Source organism: Mustela lutreola, chromosome 16 (genome assembly GCF_030435805.1).
Source record: "Mustela lutreola isolate mMusLut2 chromosome 16, mMusLut2.pri, whole genome shotgun sequence".
Lineage (NCBI taxonomy): Eukaryota > Metazoa > Chordata > Mammalia > Carnivora > Mustelidae > Mustela > Mustela lutreola.
Genome location: NC_081305.1, coordinates 56,654,901 through 56,677,816, shown reverse-complemented (window position 1 = coordinate 56,677,816; position 22,916 = coordinate 56,654,901). Strand labels below are relative to the sequence as shown.

Here is a 22,916-nt window from a genome sequence, read left to right as displayed (position 1 = left end):
CGCCCAGGGGAACCCCACGTTGCCCATCATGTGGGGTCCCCGTCGCAGGAAAGGGCCCCTCCAGCCAGCGCCCTGGGGTCATCCCATCCCTGCCCAGTCCTGGGAGCCCCAGTCACCGGCTTCCCTGTCCAGTCTCCATCCTGTCCTGCCGGCTTGGTCCAGCAGCCTCTCTGCTTGCCCCCCAACACCACTCTCGCCTTCTGTTTCCTTCTCTAAATGGCCCCCTCTAAGAGTCCTGAACAGAGAGGAGCGCAAAAACACGCTGGCCCCCGATGCTGGTTTGGATCCGTGCTGGTTTTCCTATGGGATGGAGGCCGCCGGGGGTGCAGGTGGACCCCCCCTTCCTCTTAGTGAATGAGTGAACGGGCTGCTCCGTGTGGGGACTCTGGACTCGGGAGCTCGAGGGGAGACCAGCTCCTCGAACGACACAGACCCACATCTCGGCACCAGAAAGGCTCCTCCCTGGCGCTGGGTCTGCTCAGGACTGGAGTTCGGGGAGAACACAGCTTACAAGGCTCAGGGCTGGGGGAGGGCTCTTACTGTCATGAGCGGGAGATGAGGGGTAGGTAGGTTGGGGGATCGGACCCAAAATGAGGGAAAACAAAACGTTCTTATTGGAGGTTTGCCTGAGTGTCTCACGGGGCATTCTACCGTAAGCGGACATTCGTGCCCCTTCCTTTCTGGCAAGATTCTGGCTTAATTGGACATCTTTTTCTCCTTGGGCAGATAGGAACCCACGGGTCACCAAGTCAATGGCTCTGCTGTCCACAGTGGGCATCTAGCAATTTCCTTGGTGTAGAAGATGTGACCCAAGGCCAGCTTCTCTTTCATTTTTAAAAGAAATGAAGGAGAGGCACCTGGGTGGCTCAGTGGGTTAAGCCCCTGCCTTTGACTCAGGTCATGATCTCAGGGTTCTGGGATTGAACCCCGCATAGGGCTCTCTGCTCGACAGGGAGCCTGCCTCCCCCACCTCTCTCTGCCTGCCTCTCTGCCTACTTGTGATCTCTCTTTGTCAAATAAATAAATAAATAAAATCTTTTAAAAATAAATAAAAGAAATGAAGGATGCCTGAGTGGCTCAGTCGATTAAGCATCTGCCTTTGGCTCAGATCATGATCCCAGGATCCCGGGATGGAGTCCCTGCTTAGCAGGGAGCGTGCTTCTTCCTCTCCTGCTCCCATGGGTTGTGCTCTCTCTCTCTCTCAATCTCTCTCTGTCAAATAAATAAATAAAATATTTTTAAAAATTTAAACAAGCAAATGAAATAACATTTTGCTGGTAGATTGGCACGGCGGAGAAGAAGGGTCACGCCTGGGTTGGCGGATGGGGGGATGGGGAATCTGACCTTCTCATGGTTTTGGACTGTATCACACAAAAGATCAAGTTCAAAATTTAATAAAGCATACGAATATCGTTACTGTAGGCGTAGCTCATCATTATTGTAGGTCTGGCTCCCCTGGGCTAGAGACCCCTGAGGGTGGGACCAAGGCTGTCTTGCCACTGAGGTCCCAGCCCCCAACCCAGGCCCCCTTATCACAGTGGGGAAAGGACTAATCACTCACGGTGACTCCTCCAGGGGCCGGGTGATGTGGGTGAGAGAGTGGGGGTCAATGGCTATCCCTTGCTTAGCGTTCCTTGGTGGAAAGTACCATAATCTCTTCCTCATCAGACAGGTGGAACACTTCACAAATACTCTGGGAACACAGTGGTCGTCAGGGACATAATGTCCCTGCCCTCCTAGGTTTCACTGTGTAGCAATGCATTTGTCCAACAGAGGCGTCAATGGAGGGACAAGCTCAGTTAGGCTGTGCAAATACACACGAAATACAGGAAAGTCATGGCAGCACCATTCAGAAGAGCAAAAGGGTAGAATCAAACCGAGGTGTCCGTCAACTGGTGACAGGACACAATGTGTATGTTCATACAGTGGAATATTCTTTAACTCCAGCCGTACAAGGGAGTGCTCATGCACCTTGCAGATGTCACCTGAAGGGAAAGAAGCCAGACACAAGAGGTCACCTATGTACGATTCTATTTACATAAAATGTGCACGATAGAGAAATCCATGGACACGGCAGCTGGATTTGTGGAGCCGCAGGAGCCGCAGCAGGGGAAAATGGGGACTACTTTGAATGGTTACGGGGTTTCGATTTGAGGCGATGTCATGGTCTGTGGTTGATCGTGGTCATGGACGTACAGTAAGAAAAAAGACAAAACATTGAATTGTACACCTTAAATAGGACGATTTTGTAGTATGTGGATATAGATCAATAAAAAATACATTAATGCAGTGTTTGTTATGTTGTGCGTGGGATTGTTGAAGATCCGAGGGACGGGTTACATCTAGAGCTGGGGGAGGGGAGACGGAGGATGGGAACGTGGCTTTCTGTTGCCATTGGTGGGGTAGAGGTTGGTAACCGAGAATTTTTGAGTTGGTGCCAGTGAGGATCTGATAAAAGAATCGAATGAGCACAGTGCCCTCTGACTCAGCGGTCTTATCATAAGAGGTTTATCCTGGGAGCTGTTTGTCTACTGTGAATAGGCACCAACACACCTATTTGAAATTTTAGGGAATGGAGTTCATTACAGGAGCTCATGTTCACCAAGAAGATGATTAAATACTATTTGGCCATCCCAGACTGCGGAAAGCTCATTAACAGCAAAAAAGGAATCAGGGATAGAACTTTTAGTAACCGTTGATGATTTGTAATGTATCTTTTATTTTGTTTTGAGTGGCGGAGGTCTGTCTTTGCAAAATAAGTGTGTCCTGAACACAGGGTCCTTGTTGGGTTTTTGCTTTTTTTGCTGTTGTTGCTGGTGTTTTTGTTTGTTTGTTTGTTTTTGTTTTTGCCAAACAACATCTAGAATCAGATTTAGAATCTGATTCTAGAATTAGAAAGGTACAAAGTGAATGACTACTGTGTTAAATGATTGAACGAGCTGCAGTTTCCGACACCCAATAATGTCTCGGAGACACTGTTCACTTCTGAGACTTACGGATTTAATAAGCACACTCAAAAGATAAGTATACACATGCACATACATATATAATATACTTAACAACAGCAGCAAAATGCCCATAATCCCTGGGTAATTACCAGGGATTAAGGAGGATGTGCATTTTCTCTCTTTTCTACCACTTATTATTATGATTAATTATTTGTTTGATTTGCAAGCAGGAAAACAAGGACAGTTTCTGGCTTTGGGTGCTGCGTGGAGCACGTGAGTGCTGGGCTGTTGGTTCTTCCGACCTGACTCCTTCCAGGGCTGGATGGAAACCAGCTGGGGGAGCAGGAGTTCCTCATTGGGCTTCCCAGATTCAGCTGGATGGGGAAGTTGTCGGTAGCCCAGAATCTACCCGCGCAAACAGAGAGGGAGGTCTGAAGGGAGTGAGTGGAAATCTGTGCTAAGAAGAAATAATTAATCCATTGATTTTTTTTATTCAATCAGAATGGAAACAATGGCTCTCTCCCCATCAGTCAATTCCTTATCTTCTCTGCACCCCCTCCCAGGCAAGCCCTGATTTGGGTCCTCTAAGTAAGGTTGGCTCCTCTCCGCTTTCGGCCTAGGAGATGCTCACAGACCGCCAGACTGCTCCCTGCACTCCGTGCGACTGAGGCATCATTTCCCAAGTGAGAGGGGGCCCCAGGCAGGGTGGTCAAAGACAAGCAAGCAGAACTTTGAAGGCAACCTTGGAGAGATGGACAGATGGGGGCGGGGGAGTTGGCCTCTGCCTTCTAGAACCTTCTGGGCTTTCTGTGATTGCCATTTCTCCCCGTGTCTCTGGACTTTGCTCTCTCCTCTTCCTCCTTCATTTTTTTGAAGTACACCCCCCCATGCATTCTGTATTGGTGAATCTGCCTACTCGCTAAAATTTCTTTGTCACCCCCAAAACGAATGCTCCCTGCCCTCCCCCCGCCCCCCCCTGCCCCGGGGCCCTTCACAGGCACATGCAGAGCAGTCGAGCAATTGACTTCATGCTGTTTCCAGCAGCCATTTCATTTCAGCTCTTACACTGTAAACAAGTGTCCTTTGGGAGAATATTGAAAGCTTTTAATATGTTTTAGTATTTTTGTGCTTTTAAAAATTGTGGTTATATAGGGGCACCTGGGTGGCTCAGCGGGTTAAAGCCTCTGCCTTCAGCTCAGGTCGTGATCCCGGGGTCTTGGGATGGAGCCCCCCATCGGGCTCTCTACTCGGCAGGGAGCCTGCTTCCTCCATTCTCCCTCTGCCTGCCTCTCTGCCTACTTGTGACCTCTGTCAAATAAATAAATAAAATCTTTTTTTCTTTTTTAAAGATTTTTATTTATTTATTTGACAGAGAGAGATCACAAGTAGGCAGAGAGGCAGGCAGAGAGAGAGAGGGAAGCAGGCTCCCCGCTGAGCAGAGAGCCCGATGTGGGACTTGATCCCAGGACCCTGAGATCATGACCTGAGCCGAAGGTAGTGGCTTAACCCACTGAGCCACCCAGGCGCCCAAATAAATAAAATCTTTTAAAAAATTGTGGTTATATATATATATAAAATACGTGATATTTGTCATTTTAACCATTCGTAAGTATACAATTTAGTGGCATTAAGTACAATCACAATATTAAGTGGTTACAATATTGTGTAACCATCACCACTGCCCATACTTAAAAGACTTTTTCATCCTCCCCGGGGCAGAAACAAGAACCCCTCCTTCTGCCCTCCCTCCGCCCCTGGTAATGTCCAATCCATTATCCCACCCTATGAATTTGACTAATTAAATCATGTAAGTAGAATCGTGTGATATTTGTCCTTCTGTGTCTGGCTTATTCACTAAGCAAAATGTCCTTATTTTTAAAAATTTAAGATTTTTAAGTAATCTTTACACCCAACACGGGGGTCGAACTCACGACCCTGAGATCAAAAGCCACATCTGAGGTGCCTGGGTGGCTCAGTTGGTTGGGTGTCTGACTCTTGATCTCAGCCTGGGTCCTAATCTCAGGGTCCGTGAGTTCAAGCCCCATGTTGGGTTCCTTAAAAAAAAAAAAAAAAAAAAAAAAGTCAACTTGTATCTGAGCTTTACAGGGAGAGGCTATGATAAGGGTCCGCATCTCTTCAGGTGGGGGAAGAGTTTCAAAAATTCCCAGCCAAGTGCAAGGTATGTGGGAAGAGAAACGTAGTGCTGGTTCCCTGACCAGACAGCCGTCTGTCCCCACAAGTTCTTGATGTCTTGCCCTTCCCTGTTCAGAAGGTTTCGGAAAGAATGTGGTTTGTGAGTTCCTGGGGTAGGGCGTGTCTCTACAGAATGGTGTCATTGGGAAGAGGACCAGAACCTTCATCAGATGCTTAAAGGAACTGACTGTCCTGGGGGGCGACTTGCTGCTCTGCTCTGAAAACCCTTTTGTAGTCTAAGCGCTGTCCGTGCTGCTGTGTGTGGAAGGACGCAGGGGATGCGGTGGCTGAGGGCGGTCAACTTCTGTCTCCTAAAAACACACATGTCAGGAATTAATAATTCTGGCGGAGAAAATAGGGTCTCTATGGGCAGGCGAGATCTGGAAATGTAGACAGAAGCCTTAGGTTCCACGCTGACCGTGAAGGTGAGAGCCAAAGATGGAGAAAACATTCCAGGCATGGGGAGCTCAGTGTGCGAGAGGTCTCAGACCTTGTGGGGTTTCAGAGAAGCAGAAGGAGTTTTCATTCTATCTGGACAGGCTGTCCGGCCTCCCCCCACGGCCTGTCACGTGTCCCCCCTTCCCTCCCCCAAATCTGATCTAATTCTCTCTCTGCTCTGCTGAGACCTGCCCTGCCTAAGAGGATTGGAGCATTTGCTAAATGGGGACCTGGACAGGGTCAGAGAGCCTGCTGCTGGGGAGACCCAGGGACCAGGATGGCCACAGGGGGGCGGCAGAGGAGATGGGGAGCCAGGAGGTGGACAGAGCAGGGAGAGGAGAAGAGAGAGAGGCACCTGTGGTGTTTAGGAAACTGTATTAAAAGGGTTAGGAGGAGGCCAACATTGTTGATTTTAAACATTTATCATGAACCGGTTTCCTGATCTCCTCCTATCCACTCTCCCTTCTCTGTCTTTTTGGAAGTAACAGGGGGTTCTGGGGGTATAGGTATGGAGGTCTGGGGGCATCGGACCGGGGCCCTCAGAAATGACCTGGGAATGTTCTGGAAGGCTCTGACCCATCAGGAGTCTACGTAGAGCCCTGAGTGAGGTCTTCTTCTGACACGGGGCATCACGCAGCTTTGCGGTGTCCAAGGAAATCATCAAAAAAAATTTTAACATAGAATTTTAAATATATTTTATTTAAAAAAAATACATTTTAAGTAAATTGAAAAGCATTTAAAATATTTTTTAAAATTCCTCAGTTTTAATGCCTAATACAGTAAGTTATGTCAGAGCAACTGACATAACCAGTATCTTTGGTAACTTTTGGGAGCTGGACAGGATCCAGAGGTATGTCCATCCTCCGTGAAAACCCCATTCAGACCCAGGTATGGGTTTTTGTTTTTGTTTTTAAAGGTTTTATTTATTTGACACACAGAGAGAGAAAGCACAAGTAGGCAGAGAGGCAGGCAGAGAGAGAGGGGGAAGTAGGCTCCCCGCTGAGGAGAGAGTCCAACGTGGGGCCCAGGACCCCGAGATCATGACCGGAGCTGAAGGCAGACGTTTAACCCTCTGATCCATCCAGGCGCCCCAGGCACAGTTTTGATGGCAAACCGGCAAAGACCCAGATATTGTGTCTCTTCATTGTTAGCTGAGTATCTGTGGGCCAGGCACTCCTCTCTCTCAGTCTCCGTGTTCCTTCCAGGAAGGCTGGTGTTGAGAACCCTCACCTCCAGAGCGGTCCATGCCTCCAGCAGGGTCACCACCCCGAAGGGTCCAGCCGTCATATGGAAACCTACCCCTGAGCTTGGCCAACATCCCCTCTGCAAAGTATGGGGACAACTCACCCCATTTCCCTGGGTTCAGGGGTCTCTGGGATATGGAACTTCCAGGGCTAACCCAGGACAGTCCCAAGAAAACTGAGTTGGTTGGCCACGTTACCCCTATATCCCTCAAGAACCCCATCTTTGAGAACCCTGTGTGTCCCTGTGGTCTAGTTGCTACAGGGCTTGTATCCCCAGGACCCTGTGTGTTCTGTGCATTCATGCATACACACACAGATAAATGTAATATGTGATGTGCCTATAATGTATAAGGTCATGCGATCTAGGATATATAATATAATACATGCAACACACATATACATGTCTGTCTATGTCTCTTTTATGTGTGAAGAGGAGTACATCTTTATAAATCTTCACAAAGTGAACACACTCAGTTAGCAACACCCAGATCAAGAAATGGTTCCAACCAGGGGCGCATCACACTCTCAATGTCAGCTCAGGTCATGATCTCAGGGGCGTGAGATCAAGCTCTGCACACAGCGGGGGTCTGCTTGAGATTTTCTCTCTCTCCCTCTCCCTCTCCCTCTGCCTCTCCCCTTCCCAATAAATAAATCTTTAAAAATAAAGAATAAGAAATGGATACCACCAGGGCCCCCCAAGAACGTTTTCTTGTATCTCTCCACCTGTTCCGCCTCCCCTCATCAATGACTTCAACTTGACTTCTAACCCCACAGACCTGGGGTGCCAGATGTTAATGGTGTCAGTGGGACGATACCATAGTCTCTGAGTGTGCTTCCTGTTTGGGGCTATTGTGACAATGTGCTCTAAACGTTCTTCTGATCTTCTTCATGACATAAGCCTGTGTTCCTGTTGGGTACGGACCAAGGAATGGAAATGGCTGAGTTACATAATAGGCACACATTCACCTTTTAACGGTATGGCCACGTGGTTTCCTAGAGGGGCTGGAGTGCCTTACTCCACCAGTGCCTACCAGCCATGTGCAAGTCAACACTTAGAATTGTCAGGCATTCATTGTAGCCATCTGGTGGGACACAGAGGTATCGCTGTGAGGTTTTCACTTCCATTTGCCTGGCGACTGATGAAACCGAGTCTTGGGTCATGCATGGATGAATAGCCAGAAGGGAAGGCTACCTTCCCTTCTGAAATGCCTAAGTCTTCTGCAACCTGGGCAAATTTCAAAGCAACGTGATGCTTCAAAATCCCAAAGGATGGGCTAAGGGGGACCACTCTCTCAGCCCTGGGGGCCAACCTCTGGAACCCGAGGGTGGTGCTCTGGGTTCCCAATGATCAACAGCCACTGGGCCCAGCCTCCCATCTGAGCAGGTGCTCTGACAGGTGAGGCCTGGAGGCTCCTACCCACGTTGGGGGTGGTCAAGGAGGTAAGCCTATTTTACAGAGGGGGAGACTGAGCCTCAGGGGTGCAGAGGAAAGTGCCCCCCCCCTAGTCAGACAGCTGACAAGCCTGAGGACCTCCAGTCCCCACTGCTCAGACCCTGTACTGAGTGAAAGACAGGTTTTCAACCCAGACCCAAGTGACTCTGCACATGAGTTCTGGGAAGATTCCTTGAGCTCCACGGGGTTCACCCTTGCTCTGCAGACCGGAAGGCTCCCTGTCCTGTGGGAACAAGGAGCTGGGGTGGATGCCACCTTGCCCAGCATGGGACGTGGAGAAAACCTGGGTTTCAGGGACAGTTAGATCCTGAACTAACCAACTCAGCAATAATGTGATGTGCGAAGCATGCGCAGACACAGTTGGGCCCTCCCAAGTCGGACCTCACTGACTCCTGCGGAAATCCCAGGTCTTTCTCCTTTCCGTAAAACCAAACCCCACCTCTGCCCTGTGTGTGCGTGTCTCTGCCCCTTTGCCATTCACTCGGCCCTTCATCCACTCCTTTATTGAGCACCTGCTGTGTGCTGGGACTGTCCCAGACAGACAAGGTCCCAGCCCTCCTGGAGCTAACGTCCTCTGAGAGAGGCGGAGGAGAGACAAGAGGGTGTTAAGAGTTTTGCAGAAAATAAAGCCACGAGAGTGTGCTAGGAAGCTACGAGGTGCAGGGGGAGGGACCCCCACAATCTAATCCACTCCTTCTTGCTGCAGTCCTGCGGGCCTGGGCAGTCCTTGAAGAACCCCGAGATTCTTTGCTTTTATACATCTCTCCGAGTATTTAATTATTGAACAAATGAATATTGATTTGCTCTTTACAGCCCTCCTGTTTCTCCCTTTGTCTCCGGGGCTGTCTGATCTCCCCCAGGGTCTGTCAACCCCGGCTGCCCCACGACCCTGGACCCTGTCGGGGACTCATGACCTCCAGTCTCCTCTGGGCTACTTTCCTGCGCTTGACTTGTTTGGGGACAGGAAGAGGCCAGAGGGACAGAAGGGGACTGAGGGGTTAGAAGCCAGATCGCACAGAGCTGGACACAGGGTGGGTTTTCTTCTAGTGTTGGCCGGAGTTGAGGCTTTGATCTTCCCACGCTGAGCCCAGGCCCGGGAGCTTTGCGAGGGGGGAGGGTAGGGGCGGGGCCGACGGAGGGGCGGGGCTTCCGCGTTGCGGGCGGGGCCTCCTGCTGCAACCTGCTTCTGCTTCCCCTGGTCCAGGTACCAGGTAATGAGAACAGGTTACACCGGAGATAATGATACTTCCCTCATCCTCTTTTTTTTTTTTTTTTTTTTAATTGAGGCACTATTTACGTCAATAAAATACATCCATTTTAAATGATCAGTTTGTTGCATTTGGACAAACTGGTGCTCTCACGTGCCTCTCGAGATAACACAATGTTGCACTGCCTGTAAAGTTTCCCTCAGGCCACTTCGCAGTCTGTACCCCCTCTCCACTCCGGGTTTTATCATGTTGACAGTTTTGGTGGGCGTGTTGTGGCATGCTGTTGTGGTTTTAATTTGTGTTTCCCTGATGACAATGTCGAGAATGTGTGTGTGTGTGTGTGTGTGTCCTCATGGGCTATCAGGATATCTTTTATGAAGTGCTTCTTCCCATGGTCTGATTACTGAATTGAAGGAGTATTCTGGAATATTCTGTATTCTGGATGTAAGGTCTTTGCTAGCCTGTATGTTTTGCAAATGCTTCCTAACAGACTGTGCCTAGCATTTTCTTGTACCTAATGACGTTTTTTGAAGAGCAGAGTTTTCCAGGTTTGATCACCTCTAACTTATCAGTTTTCTATTTTGTGGTGATTGCTTTCTGTGGCCTGTTTAAAAGACTTTTGCCTATCCTCAGATCAAGAAACACATTTCTCTGTTTTTATTTTTTTTAATTTATTTTCCACGCCTGGGAACATTTTACTTTCACTTTTCACGTTTAGGACTGTGATGGCTCTCAAATTAGTTTTTGTGTCTTGTGATTGAGGTTCTGTCTTCTTTTTTTCTTATGTGGATATTGTATTGCTCAAAATGATGTCTTGAAAAGACTTCCCTGTAGACTTGCTTTGGCATTTTTGTCAAAAATCAGTTGACCACGAAGTTTTGGCTATTTTCTGAAGTGTGTATTCTGTTCCCTTAATTGATTTGCTTGTCCTTACCCGGTATCATGCTGCCTCATGTGCGGTAGCTTTGCAGCAAGTCCTGAAGTCAGGTAATAGAAGTTTCCAGTTTTTTTTTTTCCCCAGATTGTTTCGATAGTCTATATTCTTTATATTTTCGTAGAGATTTTTGAATGGGGTTGTCGGTTTCTAAAAAAAAAAAAATACACTCTTTAGAGAGGTTTTGGTTGGGATTGCTGGGACTCTAATGATTAGTCTAAGAAGCATTGACAGATCTTAACAATATGGAGGTTCCCAGTCCCTGGTTTATTTCACTCTTGACTTGGGTCTCCTTGAACGTCTCCCAGCAGAGCTTTGATGTTTGCAGAGGGGCAATTAGCTGAAAGAAGAGATGACAGGATTTAGGGATGGATTGGCAGTGAGTCGTGAGGAAAAAGGGAGTAGGCAAGGGTAAATGTCAAAATCTCTTCCTAGATGGCTGGGTGGAGATGAGAAGGAAAGCGACTTCTCCTGGTAGGAATCCAGCTCAGAAGAAGAAAGGCCTGAATCTGGACTCAGTTGCCCCCAGGGCCATGTGCATGACCTTCTGAGACACACCTCTGCACACCCTCCCACCCGGGGTGGGGGGGGTCCCATGGGTAGATGGGTGCCCAGTCCCAGGAGGAGGTGATGTGGAGACGCTGATACTCTTCTCCCATGGGGCCATAAGGACTCTCCCCCTGTCCCTGCTCGGCCTCCTTTCCTTCCCTACTCCGGAGGGCCAGGATGGTCTGTTAACAGCACTGGATTGTCCCATCAGTAGCCTCCTGACTGGTCACTGAGGGTCAGACAGCCCCTCCCTCTCTCCCTGTCATCCCCAACCCCCCCTCCCCCATTCAAGCTAATGAGACCAGCCCTGATTCCCCAGCCAGGCTGCTGGCCTTAATCTCCCCCCACTCCCAGCAGGGGGTTCTTGGGGGTGGAGAAAGAAAGAGCCCCTATGGTGAGACACAATGACCCAGCCACAAGGCAGGATTACCACCATCTCTCCCATGTATATACCCTGCGAGGTTGGGGGCACGCCTGTGTGCAGGCTCTGGTGTACGGCGAAATAGAACAGACCCAGGGAGGGTGATGGAAACAAAGACAATCGGAAGTACAGAGCAAGAGAGGCTACCAAGATAGGGAGAAAGCAGAATTGGAGGGAAAGTTGGGAGAAGGAAAACGAAAATCCTACCGTCAGATGAGGTGTTGGAGAAAAAGAGAGAGAAACAGGACTAGAACTTGGAACCTGGGGGTTGGATAAAGAAGCCCAGAGGAATGGGGTTGGCCGGAGTTGCGGGGACAGGTGGACAGACAGGGACACAGGGACAGAGAGACCCGAGCTGGAGGGCGAGGAAGGGGGCACACATGCAAAGGGGCAGGAGTGGCATAGCTGGAGGCCCAAGGAAGAGAGAAACTGAGGCACAGAGCTCCCAAACAAAGACCAGTGGTGTGGAGGGAGGAAGAGAGAGAGGGAGGAGGAGAAGCTGATGTCCCACAGAGACAGTTCAGAGACCAGAGTGATAGAGTCCGAGACTCAAAGAGAGAAAAGGGGAAACTGAGGCAGAAGCCACGAATAATGGGGCCAGACAGGTTTGAATTAGTCCGCAGACAGAATGTTGGGGAGACAAAGGGTGGCCCAGGAGGGGAGGCAGAAAGCCCTGTGCCCCTTATTTTTCAAATAATCTCTCAGAACACCCCGCACTTCTCTCCTTCCTCTTTGATGGGACGCCAAAGTGGGAGGGACACCAGTTAGACCTTCGGAAGAACTTCCCTGAAGAGTGGGGGCTCCTGGTCTCAGGCAGGAGCTGGGGCTTCCCATCCCCATCAGCCCTAATTGCCAAGATGTTGCAGGGAGGAGGGGAGGGGATTAGGCAGATGGGGGCCCCTCCCCCTCCCAGCCAATGTCACCTCCTGGCGTCCAATCAAGTCCCCCACCAGGGGCCAGGATTACCCTCTGAGATCCAGGCCACCGCAAATGACATCACTCCCAGCCTGGGCTTAAAACCTCCCCATTTGAGGGGACCCGCTTCCTTCAGCTTCTGCTACCTGCTGACTCTGTCCAGGACCTGGGCCACCAGGAGAACCCTCTCCCATTTCTGGAAGGTGAGTGTCTGCATCTCAGCGCCCAGGCATAGGGCCGAGAGGAGGGGGTGTGCAATGTTTGCTGCAGGTTTCTCTAGGGAATGGAGGCCCCATCGTGGTGTTTGGAAGTATAGGGCACCTGTGAGCGCAGCAGGAGGGCACGAGGGCATCTGCGTCAGGGGGGCAGCTCGGACAAGGCAAAGGAGGACCTTGAATGCGGCTGAGCTGGGGGAGTCTTGTCACGGCTAATGTGGGTCCCCCTGGGTCTGGGCTTAAAGCCTGGCTTTTACTCACTGTGTGTTCTTGGGTCATTCACATGACCTCCCTGGGTCTCAGTTTCCTTGTCTTCTAAGTGTTGACAATGACAAGTTGCCATGAAGGGCCATGGGGAGGCTGTCACAGGCCTGGGTTGCCATGAGCCCAGGAGAGACAGCTGGCTTCATCTTGCTTTGGGGGACTTGGGGACAGATCTGGGGGTCGAGAGCAGGGGATGCTACTCTCTGAGACTTGGTTTCTGCCTCTGTGAAGCAAGGATCATAGTAGGACCTACACTGGAGGGAGTTTTATCAGGATGATTGTTCCCTGAGATCTTATTCCCGAGGCCCTCAGTGCGTCTCTGAGAAGTTGGGGGATGGTGAGGTCCCCATGGTTGTCAGCTGCCTGACTGGGGGTGGTTACCGTCCTCTGCACCCCTCAGGCTTGGTTTCCCCACCTGTAGAATGGGACCATCTCCTTGGCGACTCACAAGCTTGGGCGTGAGCCTTCAGGCCTTACCTGTCAGAGCACCTGCTCAGGTGGGAGCCTGTGAACCCCGGGAATGCCAGCCTCGGGTCCCGCACCTTGGTCCCCAGGGCAGGGAGAGTGGTGTCCCTCAGCCCACCTTTGGGACAAGGCTGTATCATTGCCTTGAACTTCGCCTGGCAGGGTGATGATGGGGTTGTTGTCAGGCTGATTGGAAATTCTCAACAAAAGGTAGACATCATCACCGTTGCTGTCTGGGCTTCCCAGGACGGGACATCCAAAGCCTGTACGGAGTGGAGCGGGGAAATCCCGAGGCCATGACGTCGCTCGCTATCTGTCTCATCTTGTTCCCAGAGAAACATTTCAGTGGTTGTCCGACGATATTTTTGTTTATTATTCTTTGAGGACGTCTTGTCCACAAAGCACTCGTGGATTGTCTGACGAGCCAGCAGATGCTCAGTCCTGGAGGGCACTGTCATGACCAGTTGCCTGGTCTTGGGGGAGCACCTGCCTTGCCCCACGCTCGGAGTTCCTGTCTGTAGGTGGCTCAGCCCAGCACGAGACGGCCGTGCTTTCCTGGAAAGCCCACCATGTAGCCTGGTTAGCCCCTCACACGGTCGATGGGGAAGATGATGAGCTTGGATGTTCTCATTCCGGGCCATGCCCTTGGACCCTAGCAGGGCAGTGCTACCCATCTCCTTTTCTCTGCACCCCCCAGAAGCTCCAATGAAGCATCCTCGCCCCCTTGGGGAAGAGGGAGAGGACAGAGGGAACCCATGCTGGGTGCTGGGAGAAGAGCCTTCCGGAGCCTCCATCCCAGGGTGGGAATCCCAGGTCCCCACTGACAATCTGTGTGTGACCCTGGGCAAGTGGCCCGGCCTGAGGCTGAAGATGTTCCCGTCTGTGAAATGGGAGCATAACAGGAATGCCGCGTCAGCCTCCCCAGGCTCTGCTGAGGACAGAGGGTGTAGAAGGGTGTCCAGCGTAGAGAAGGCTGGTGTGTGAGTTGGCCCTAGCCTTGTACCGAGTTACACTAAAACTTAGTCGCTTAGCGCATCAAACACTTCTGGTCCCATACAGTGTCTGAGGGACAGGGATCCCCGGGCGGCCCCACTGCATAATGCTGGCCCAGGTCTCTTTGTGCTGCTGTATGTAGTCTGATGCTGGCCAAGGCTGAGTCCTTGGCCGGCTTGCCTGATGCTTTGGAAATGACTTTCCCCAGGGGGCTTGGTCCTATGACCTCAGTTCTTGGTCTTGGCATGTCCGCACGACCCCGGCTGCCTATCCCCAGAGCGGCACCAGCCTTGGAGGTCCCTCTGTCATTTCTGCAGTGCTGAACGGGGAGCCCATGGCAGCCCTGCTCTGTAGGAAGGGACAACACAAGGGGCTGAATCCCCGGCGTGGGGTGGGGGGGATTATTGGGGGCTTCCTAGAATGCCCACCATTACTTGGGATTTAAAGCGGCTTTTTTTTTTTTTTAAAGATTTTATTTATTCATTTATTTGAGAGAGAGAGAACACAAGCAAGCAGAGAGAGAGAGGAGGAAGCAGGCTCCCCGCTGAGCAGAGAGCCTGATGCGGGGCTCAATCCCAGGACCCTTCGCAGCTGCCTGCTGTTCCCTCTGCCTGGAGGTGTCTCCCCATGGGACGAGGAGCCCGTCGCTTTTTAGCCCCCAGGGTCCTCTCCTCACGGAGAGGTCTTCCCGGACCATCCGTCTAGATGAGCTGTCTTCCCCTCGCCCCAAACCCCGTCATTACGCCATTACCCCATTTCGTTTTCCCAGGAATTTGATCCCATGAGAACAGAGATGCCGTGTGCCTCATTTCTTGCTACCTCCCCATCTCCTACAGCTAGATGGAATATTAAAACTATTTCCTGGAGGGGCAGTAGGACCCCAATTTATGATAAATAGAGCACCACCCCCCAAGTGGGAGGTGAGAAGGACACGCTCGTGGGAGCAGAAAGGGGGAAGGAGCTAAGGCAAAGGTCTTCTGTTTTTTCCTTTTACTTATTTCTGAAATATTGGTGTGTGTGTGTGTGTGTGAGAGAGAGAGAGAGAGAGAGAGAGACAGAAAGAGGGAGCAAGAGAAATCCAGGTTAGCGTGTGGGATGTGGAGTTGGAGCCTGCAGGAAGAGACGGGGTTAGCGGTGACAGGGACCGGACAAGAGGCATTCGTGGCTCAGGGGAAGGCTTATGCGCACACCCAGAGAGACTGGGGGTCATAGGGAGGGGTCATAGGGAGCCCCGGAAAGGGTCTTAGGGTTTTTTGTTTTGTTTAGACTTTATTGTTGCTTTTGTTTTTGAAAAACTTATATGTCTCTATGGTTACAAGGCAATCCAAATTGAAGAAACGAGGCTTGGATATAGCGCTTTCCAGAAAGCCTCACTTCTAGCGGTATCCTGTGTTCTTCCTGGCAATTTTCTGTGCATACATATGCATACACACACACACACACTATATTATATATAATTGCTGCCTTGTTTTAAAAGTCACGGATGGTAGCCTGCTATACGCACTGTTCAGCACCACATCTTTTCCTTTGACAATATATATGTCACATATGTATATATCATCTAATATATATTAAATTAAATATCTTTTTTAAAGGATTTTATTTATTTATTTGACAGATCACAAGTAGGCAGAGAGGTAGGCAGAGAGAGGCAGGCAGGCTCTCTGCCGAGCAAGGAGCAAGGAGCCCAATGCAGGGCTGGATCCCAGGACCCTGGGATCATCATGACCTGAGCCGAAGCAGACACTTAACTGACTGAGCACCCCAGGTGCTTCTAATTTTAACAAAATTGAAAAACCTGATTAAAAATTTATTTAAGTTATTAAATGAGACCAGCTGTTTCCAAGGGAGAAGTCAAGGAATACAGGCTCATACCGTTCTTCAGGGAACGTGTGGAAAACAGAAAGGAAACTGGACAGCAGGAGAGCGAATCCTCTGTAACCCTAAGGTCATCCTTTCTACTGGAGACAAATCCTTTGCAACCAAACTTCTTGCAAGTTACCGTTTCCCTTATCAGACTCCCCTCGCTGGTCCATAGCAAATAGCAACCTGAACAGAGATCTGGTCCCTTAGAAGATGAACTAACCCTGGAGCAGGGAGGGGTTCTGCGAAACAGGCTCCCAGGATGATCTAGAAATGACACCGCGTCCCCTCTTATTGCCAAATTTGGGATCATTTCTCGTAACTATTTGCTAGAGAACTTTAAGAATCAGTTCGCTGCAGCCTTACACTTTTTAGTGACGTCATGGAATTCCCTTGAATACATGCGCCATCATCTACTTGCATCATTTACTTCCTACCTCCCCTTTGGTGGGCAAAGGGACTGCTTCCACATTTGGGCGACTGGACACTTGGGCACTGGCAGGCTCCGCTTGCAGTCTGTGCAAATATCCGCTTGCAAGTGGGGAGGGGCGCCCCCTGCTGTTCGCTGATGACCGCAAAGTCAGGGGCTCGGTTAAGGAGCTGGTACGCGGTGCATTTCCCCTCCCAGCCGCCTAAGGATGGAAATACTGTTTGCATTCTCATTTTCCCTGGAGGGGACGGAGTTGCCCTGAAGGCAAACAGCCCCGGGGAGGAGTGTATGGCGGGGAGAGGAAAGATGGTATTTCACTTTGATCAATGCTTCCAGTATATTCAGACGCCGCTCCTGACTGGACACCGGAGCGCCTGCTTCTCTGCACTCAGGCTGGCACTGGAGCTAAAGGACCTCCTCTTTTCCTTTGCCCACCTGATGGGTCACACGTGGTCGTGGAAGATCGCCTTTCACTTGTCTGCATGCTGTTCTGCCATCCCAAATTTGTGCGGGACGCTTCCGGTGTTTATGGGGGAAATGCCCATGTCTCTAGAAACCTCCAGGTCCCAAGCAAGGGGTGGCCCTGCTGTCCGTGATTCTCTGCGGGGCTGAACATCTTTTCTGGGGCCTAGGATGGGCATTCCAGTTTCAGCTGCTGATGCGGACGGGGTTTTGGGGAAGCTTTGCCCATCTTAAGTAGAGGGCAATAGGCGGGGAAACTGAGGCACAGAGAGATACGTACTCATGGGCACACACCTAAGAAGAGTCTGAAGCAGGACTTGGACCTGAGCCTGTCGGGCACCACGTGGTACCTGGGAAGTGCCTGAGCGCCTCCTCCTATCTTGCAGGGCCGTGGACCTGGGCCGCGGTGTCCCCAAAGATCATGATGGCGTATATGAACCCGGGGCCCCACTACTCGGTCAACGCCTTGGCCTTGAGTGGTCCCAGCGTGGATCTGATGCACCAAGCTGTGTCCTATCCAAGTGAGTACCATCCTTCTCCCGATGCCACCTCCCTCCAGCTCTCGGTGACCCCTAGGGTCCCTTATCCTCCCTCAGGAAGAAGCTGGGAATTTGCCAGGGTAATATTGGAGTCACATACTGACTATATGTAGTCATTTGCAATTTGCTAAACACTTCTCCACGTCCTTTAGGGGTGCAGGAAAGTGTAGGGGCGTTCATAACAATTTAGGAAGGGTTCCTTCTACGTGGACCTGTCACTCTTCTACACTAGAAGGAGCTGAATATTCTCGATTATGTGTTTCAATTGGACATGCCTTCATGCATAAGAAATTTTAGAAAGAGTATAAAAACCGAACTCATACACCTCCTTAGAGGGCTAAAGCCAGTTCTTGGGGTGAGGCATGAGCCCCAAGATGACGGGCAAAGAGGGGCCCCATTTCGCAGGGGGACAGAGTGAGGTCTACAAGGTCAGGAAGTAGGTGGGCAGATGAATGCCCAGGGAGGGCTTCTCGGCATTCCACCGGACCTCAGGACCTCCCGCCGGGGGACAAAGAGACTGGCAGGTCCAGGTCCCGTGATGGTCCTATTGTCCTGTCCCTGCTTCAGGTGCCCCGAGAAAGCAGCGGCGGGAGCGGACCACCTTCACCCGGAGCCAGCTGGAGGAGCTGGAGGCCCTGTTCGCCAAGACTCAGTACCCGGATGTGTATGCTCGCGAGGAAGTGGCTCTGAAGATCAACCTGCCTGAGTCCCGGGTTCAGGTGGGGGTGGTCCGAGCCCTGGGTGTCTTCCAGCCCTTCCTGGGACCCAGAGTGAAGAGAGGGGGAGTAGTCCTAGAGTAACACCCAAAGTCATGTATGGCCTGAATATGACCCCTCGTCCCCGTTACTGCCCCTCACCCCTCCCTCCACTTTCTTTGCCAGCCACATCTGCCGATTCTTCCCCTAACACACCTGCTACGCACACACCAGCCCCAGGCCCTTTGCACTCCCTGTTCCTTCTACCTGGAGTTGCTTATTCCATCACTTTGCTCAAGCCTTTGTTTATTGACCGATCAGGTCACCGTGTCCATCAATGAGACCTAGCTGTACCCTCGCACTTACAGGTGCAATGTCCCCGGGGGCCCTACCCTGCTGCTCCCTCCTCCCGCTCTGTGGGGTCTTTCCAAGTATTGATCACCTTCTAAAATACTATGCAGCATACTTACTGTCGATGTATATAACCTGTTGCCCTTGACAAGAAGGTCCGTCCACAGAGGCATCCCCAAAGTCCTAGTTCGTGCATGGTGATTGATTATGCGGAAGGATGGATAAGTGTACATACGGGCGTACGTGTGATTGCATGTGTGTGTGTGCATGATTACCTGCACATGTGCATGTGTGATAATACGTGTGTGCCTATGACTGTGCATGTGTGGATAATTGCAGATGTGAATGGTAGGTCGGATGGACAGACGGGGTGCCCCATAACCGACGGCAAGGTACGGTGGTGTGATTGGGACGTGCCTCCCCCATAAACGCCATCATTCAGGGCACCGTGGGGGCTCTCTGGGCTCCCTCCCCACTCACCCACCCCATCTCCCCTTGCCCCCCCCCCAGGTTTGGTTCAAGAACCGCAGAGCAAAATGCCGCCAGCAGCGCCAGCAGCAGAAGCAGCAGCCGCAGCCCCCGGGTGCACAGACCAAGGCCCGGCCTGCCAAGAGGAAGGCAGGAATGTCACCGAGATCTTCCTCGGACGTCTGTCCAGACCCCCTGGGCATCTCGGACTCCTACAGCCCCCCTCTCCCCGGCCCCTCAGGCTCCCCCACCACAGCCGTGGCCACGGTGTCCATCTGGAGCCCGGCCTCAGAGTCCCCGCTGCCGGACGCCCAGCGGGCGGGCCTGGTGGCCTCAGGGCCGCCTCTGACCTCCGCGCCCTACGCCATGACCTACGCCCCCGCCTCTGCGTTCTGCTCTTCCCCCTCAGCCTACGGGTCTCCGAGCTCCTATTTCAGCGGCCTGGATCCCTACCTTTCCCCTATGGTGCCCCAGTTGGGGGGCCCGGCTCTCAGCCCCCTTTCTGGCCCCTCCGTGGGGCCCTCCCTGGCTCAGTCCCCCACCTCCCTGTCCGGCCAGAGCTACGGCACCTACAGTCCTGTGGACAGCTTGGAGTTCAAGGACCCCACAGGCACCTGGAAGTTCACCTACAACCCTATGGATTCTTTGGACTACAAGGACCAGAGTGCCTGGAAGTTTCAGATCTTGTAGAAAACCCTCTCTGGCGTCTGCGGGGTCGGGCCTCCCTCCAAAGGCAGTGGCCCCTCTGGACTCATGGGCGGAGCAGCCCACCCGCATCCCTGTCTCCCCCTGCCCCGAGGAGGGTCCTCTCGCTCTCTGGGGGGCAGTTCAGTAGGACTTAGTAACCCTCAACCCAGCTGCCGTTTTAAACCATGAGCCCCAGACTCCTGACATGGGTGCTGAGAGGGTGCCCCGGGACGGAATTAAACCACCCTTGGTGGTTGATGTGGGGGGTCCTGGAGAGGTTGGCCTCGAGGTGCCCTTGAACAGACACAGGTGGGAAGGCTCAATTCCATACCTTCCGTTTGGGACGCTTGCTTAGCGTATGTCTAGAGATCCTTCTAGAAAATCCAAAGACAGTCTTTTAAGCAGCCCCATCGTGGAAGCTTAGGCCAACTGTCCAGTTCAATTAAAACAATCCACTTGGCATGTTACAGATTTCACAGGTCAGATTTTGTATGATAGGTTAGGGGGCTCTTTGATACATATACATATATATATATATATATATATATATATATATATATATATATATATTTTTTTTTTCTTCTTCTTCTTTTTCATCTTCTTCTCTTCTTAGTTTCTTCTTAAGGACATTGCATCACTCATACATTCTTCCGGACGGTGAGAATGGGCGTATTTGGTGCGCGAAGGGAAGGCAAGCTGCCTGTTTCATGTCTCCTTTGCCCCTCCTTTGGTTGGAGGATTTTCTAAAGGTGAATTTCATCCGAGCTTTGGAGGCACCGTGGTGGTTAGGACTGGGGCCGACCGTGAGCCCCAACTCTAGCTGTGGGTATTTCAAAAAGGAAGAGGAGGTGGCCAGCTTCCCAACTGTAAATGGGCAAGAGATAGGCATGGGGGGAAGACACGTGGATTTGGAGGAAGCCTGCATTTCAAATACACAGTCTCTCTCTTAGATTCCGTTTCCTGTTCCCATTGCGGGGACTGGACCAGAGAGCCTGGCCCAAGGGAGTGCCTCTGGGGTGGGGGGAGTCTTTCTTCCCATGAGGACTTGATCCTCAGCGACAGAGACAAGCACCAAGAGAATTTTAAGGAGTCAAGCATGTTGACGCTCTTGGAAGTGTGGTGGTTTGCCTTTGCTTCCTCAGTCTGAATTTTTCTTTCATTTTCGGCCCTGGGGGAGACAGCAGCCATGGGTCTTTCCTTGGGGGCTTCACAAGGCAGCTGGAGGTAGGGCGGGAAGGTGGTGTTCTGGTACATGGTGACCACGAGCCACCCCCACCCGCCCCAAAGAAGAGGAAAAGCTCTGATTTGTAGCCTTTGTCCATTTCTGTGGTGTCAATTCTCCCACTGTGGCTGATTTCTAGGGTCTGATCTGAGGTCAGGGATGCAGAGCCTGCCATCTACCCTCATGGGCTGGTAGGAGATGGCTTCAGGCCCTCCGTGCAGGAAGGAAGGTCAGGAGGCCTCAGATGGGTTTTCTGGGTCCAGGCCGAGAGAGGTCCACATGGCCCAGACCCCCAAGCCCTCTGACGGGCGTGTTGAGATCACTAGAACCCACAAGGGTAGGTTCCTCAGCACACCCGGGACCATCCCTCATGGGCCTGAGTCATGCAGGCTTCTGGGACATTAGACCTGGGAGTGACTCAGAGTCCAGTGTGGGGCACAAACAGACAAGGACGATGCCAGCTGGAGTGGGGGATGGGCGGTCCAGGCAGAATTTGTAGGGGTGAATCAGTTAGGAGAGTCCAGTTTCCTTTCCTGGGGCCAGCTTCTTGAACTCGGGATGGCAGAGGTTCTACTTCCTAAAGCCGATGAGTGACAAGGGGGAAAAGGAAGCAGCCGGGAGCCCCCTCATTCTGGGTGCCCTTTCTCACTCACTGGGACTCCGGTCTCCTTCCCTCCAGGCCACCCACAGAGTGACAATGATTAAAATGCTCAATCCCGCTTAAAGTCTGGGTGATTTTTATTTTTTAAAATTTCTGAGGAGGGGCAGACCAGGAGAGGTAGAAAAAGGGGTCACTCCATCCCTCTCCTTCTGCCCCCACCCCCCGTCTCTGGGGAGATGGGTCTGTCCATGTGCTTTCTCTGTCTGGTCACTGTCTTTTCCTTGGTAGCTCCCTAAAGCCAATTAATCAGGGACATGGGCTCCAGATGCCAGCTTCCATCTGCTGTGACATCGCTGGGTCCCTGAGTTTCCCTCTGCAAGGAGGGGGGGAGGGGGTGGCCACGCATCCTGAATCAGTGGCCCATGTGAGGACACAGGCCCTCCCTGTCCGCCAGCCTCGGGTCCCTGCCATGTCCCTCTCACCTCTGCTTCTCTCTTTCTTTTCCTTCTGACTGTCCCTCAGACTCCCAGGCCCCCCTTCCTCTTTGCTGGATTTGTACCTTTTCCTTTTTCTGTTTTCTCTGCTCCTTTTTCTGTTTCTCCAAATGTTAAGTCATCATTGTCTGCTTCTGTCCCTCTCAGTCCTAGAGGAGCCCCAGGTTAAGATCTGCGTGTGCGTGTGTTGTGGGGTGTGCAGAGGGGGACACAGTGTTGGTGAGGTCAGACACACTTGCTATCAGAGCCTGGGTTGGCCCCTTCTGGTCCCAGGATCCAGGTGATTCATTTCTCCCAGCTTCAGCTTCCCCTCCTGTAACACCAAGAAAACCTACCTCAAGGGAATGAAATGAGATCATTTTCTTTTCTTTCTTTTTTTTTTTTCTTAAGATTTTATTTATTTATTTGACAGACAGAGATCACAAGTAGGCAGAGAGGCAGGCAGAGAGAGAAGAAGGGAAGCAGGCTCCCTGCTGAGCAGAGAGCCCAATGCAGGACTCGATCCCAGGGCCCTGAGATCATGACCTGAGCCAAAGGCAGAGGCTTAACCCACTGAGCCACCTAGGCACCCCATGAGATCATTTTCTTAAGTACCTAGTCTTGAACCTCTCTCTGGTCTGTGGTAAGAGCCCAATAAAAGTTTATTTGTTGTAAAACACACAGCACATAAAACTGACCATTACAATCATCTTATTTTTTTTTTTTTAAGTAAAGATTCTATTTTTTAAGTATACTCTACACCCAGTTTGGGGCTCGAGCGGACCACCTCAAGATCAAAATTTTCATGCTCTACCTACTGAGGCAGTCAGGTGCCTCCATTATTATCACCTTGAAGTGTGCAGTTCAGGGCATTCACAGAGGAAA

At 51.4% G+C, this 22,916-nt stretch overlaps 1 protein-coding gene across 1 annotated transcript; it reads left to right on the top strand.

Moving 5' to 3' along the window:
* The first annotated feature begins 17,416 nt into the window (after positions 1–17,416).
* Positions 17,417–19,738, top strand: LOC131818691 (cone-rod homeobox protein). Its single transcript, XM_059153323.1, has 3 exons — positions 17,417–17,516; positions 18,102–18,253; positions 19,091–19,738. Exons 1-3 carry the CDS (start codon positions 17,417–17,419, stop codon positions 19,736–19,738), a joined length of 900 nt encoding a protein of 299 aa, XP_059009306.1.
* Positions 19,739–22,916: the final 3,178 nt, after the last annotated feature.

Coding starts and splice junctions, on each gene's coding strand:
- LOC131818691 (XM_059153323.1), top strand. CDS start 17,417: ATGATGGCGTATATGAACCCGGGGCCCCACTACTCGGTCAACGCCTTG. Junction 17,517..18,101: donor CCAAGCTGTGTCCTATCCAA/GTGAGTACCATC, acceptor TCCCTGCTTCAG/GTGCCCCGAGAAAGCAGCGG. Junction 18,254..19,090: donor TGCCTGAGTCCCGGGTTCAG/GTGGGGGTGGTC, acceptor CCCCCCCCCCAG/GTTTGGTTCAAGAACCGCAG.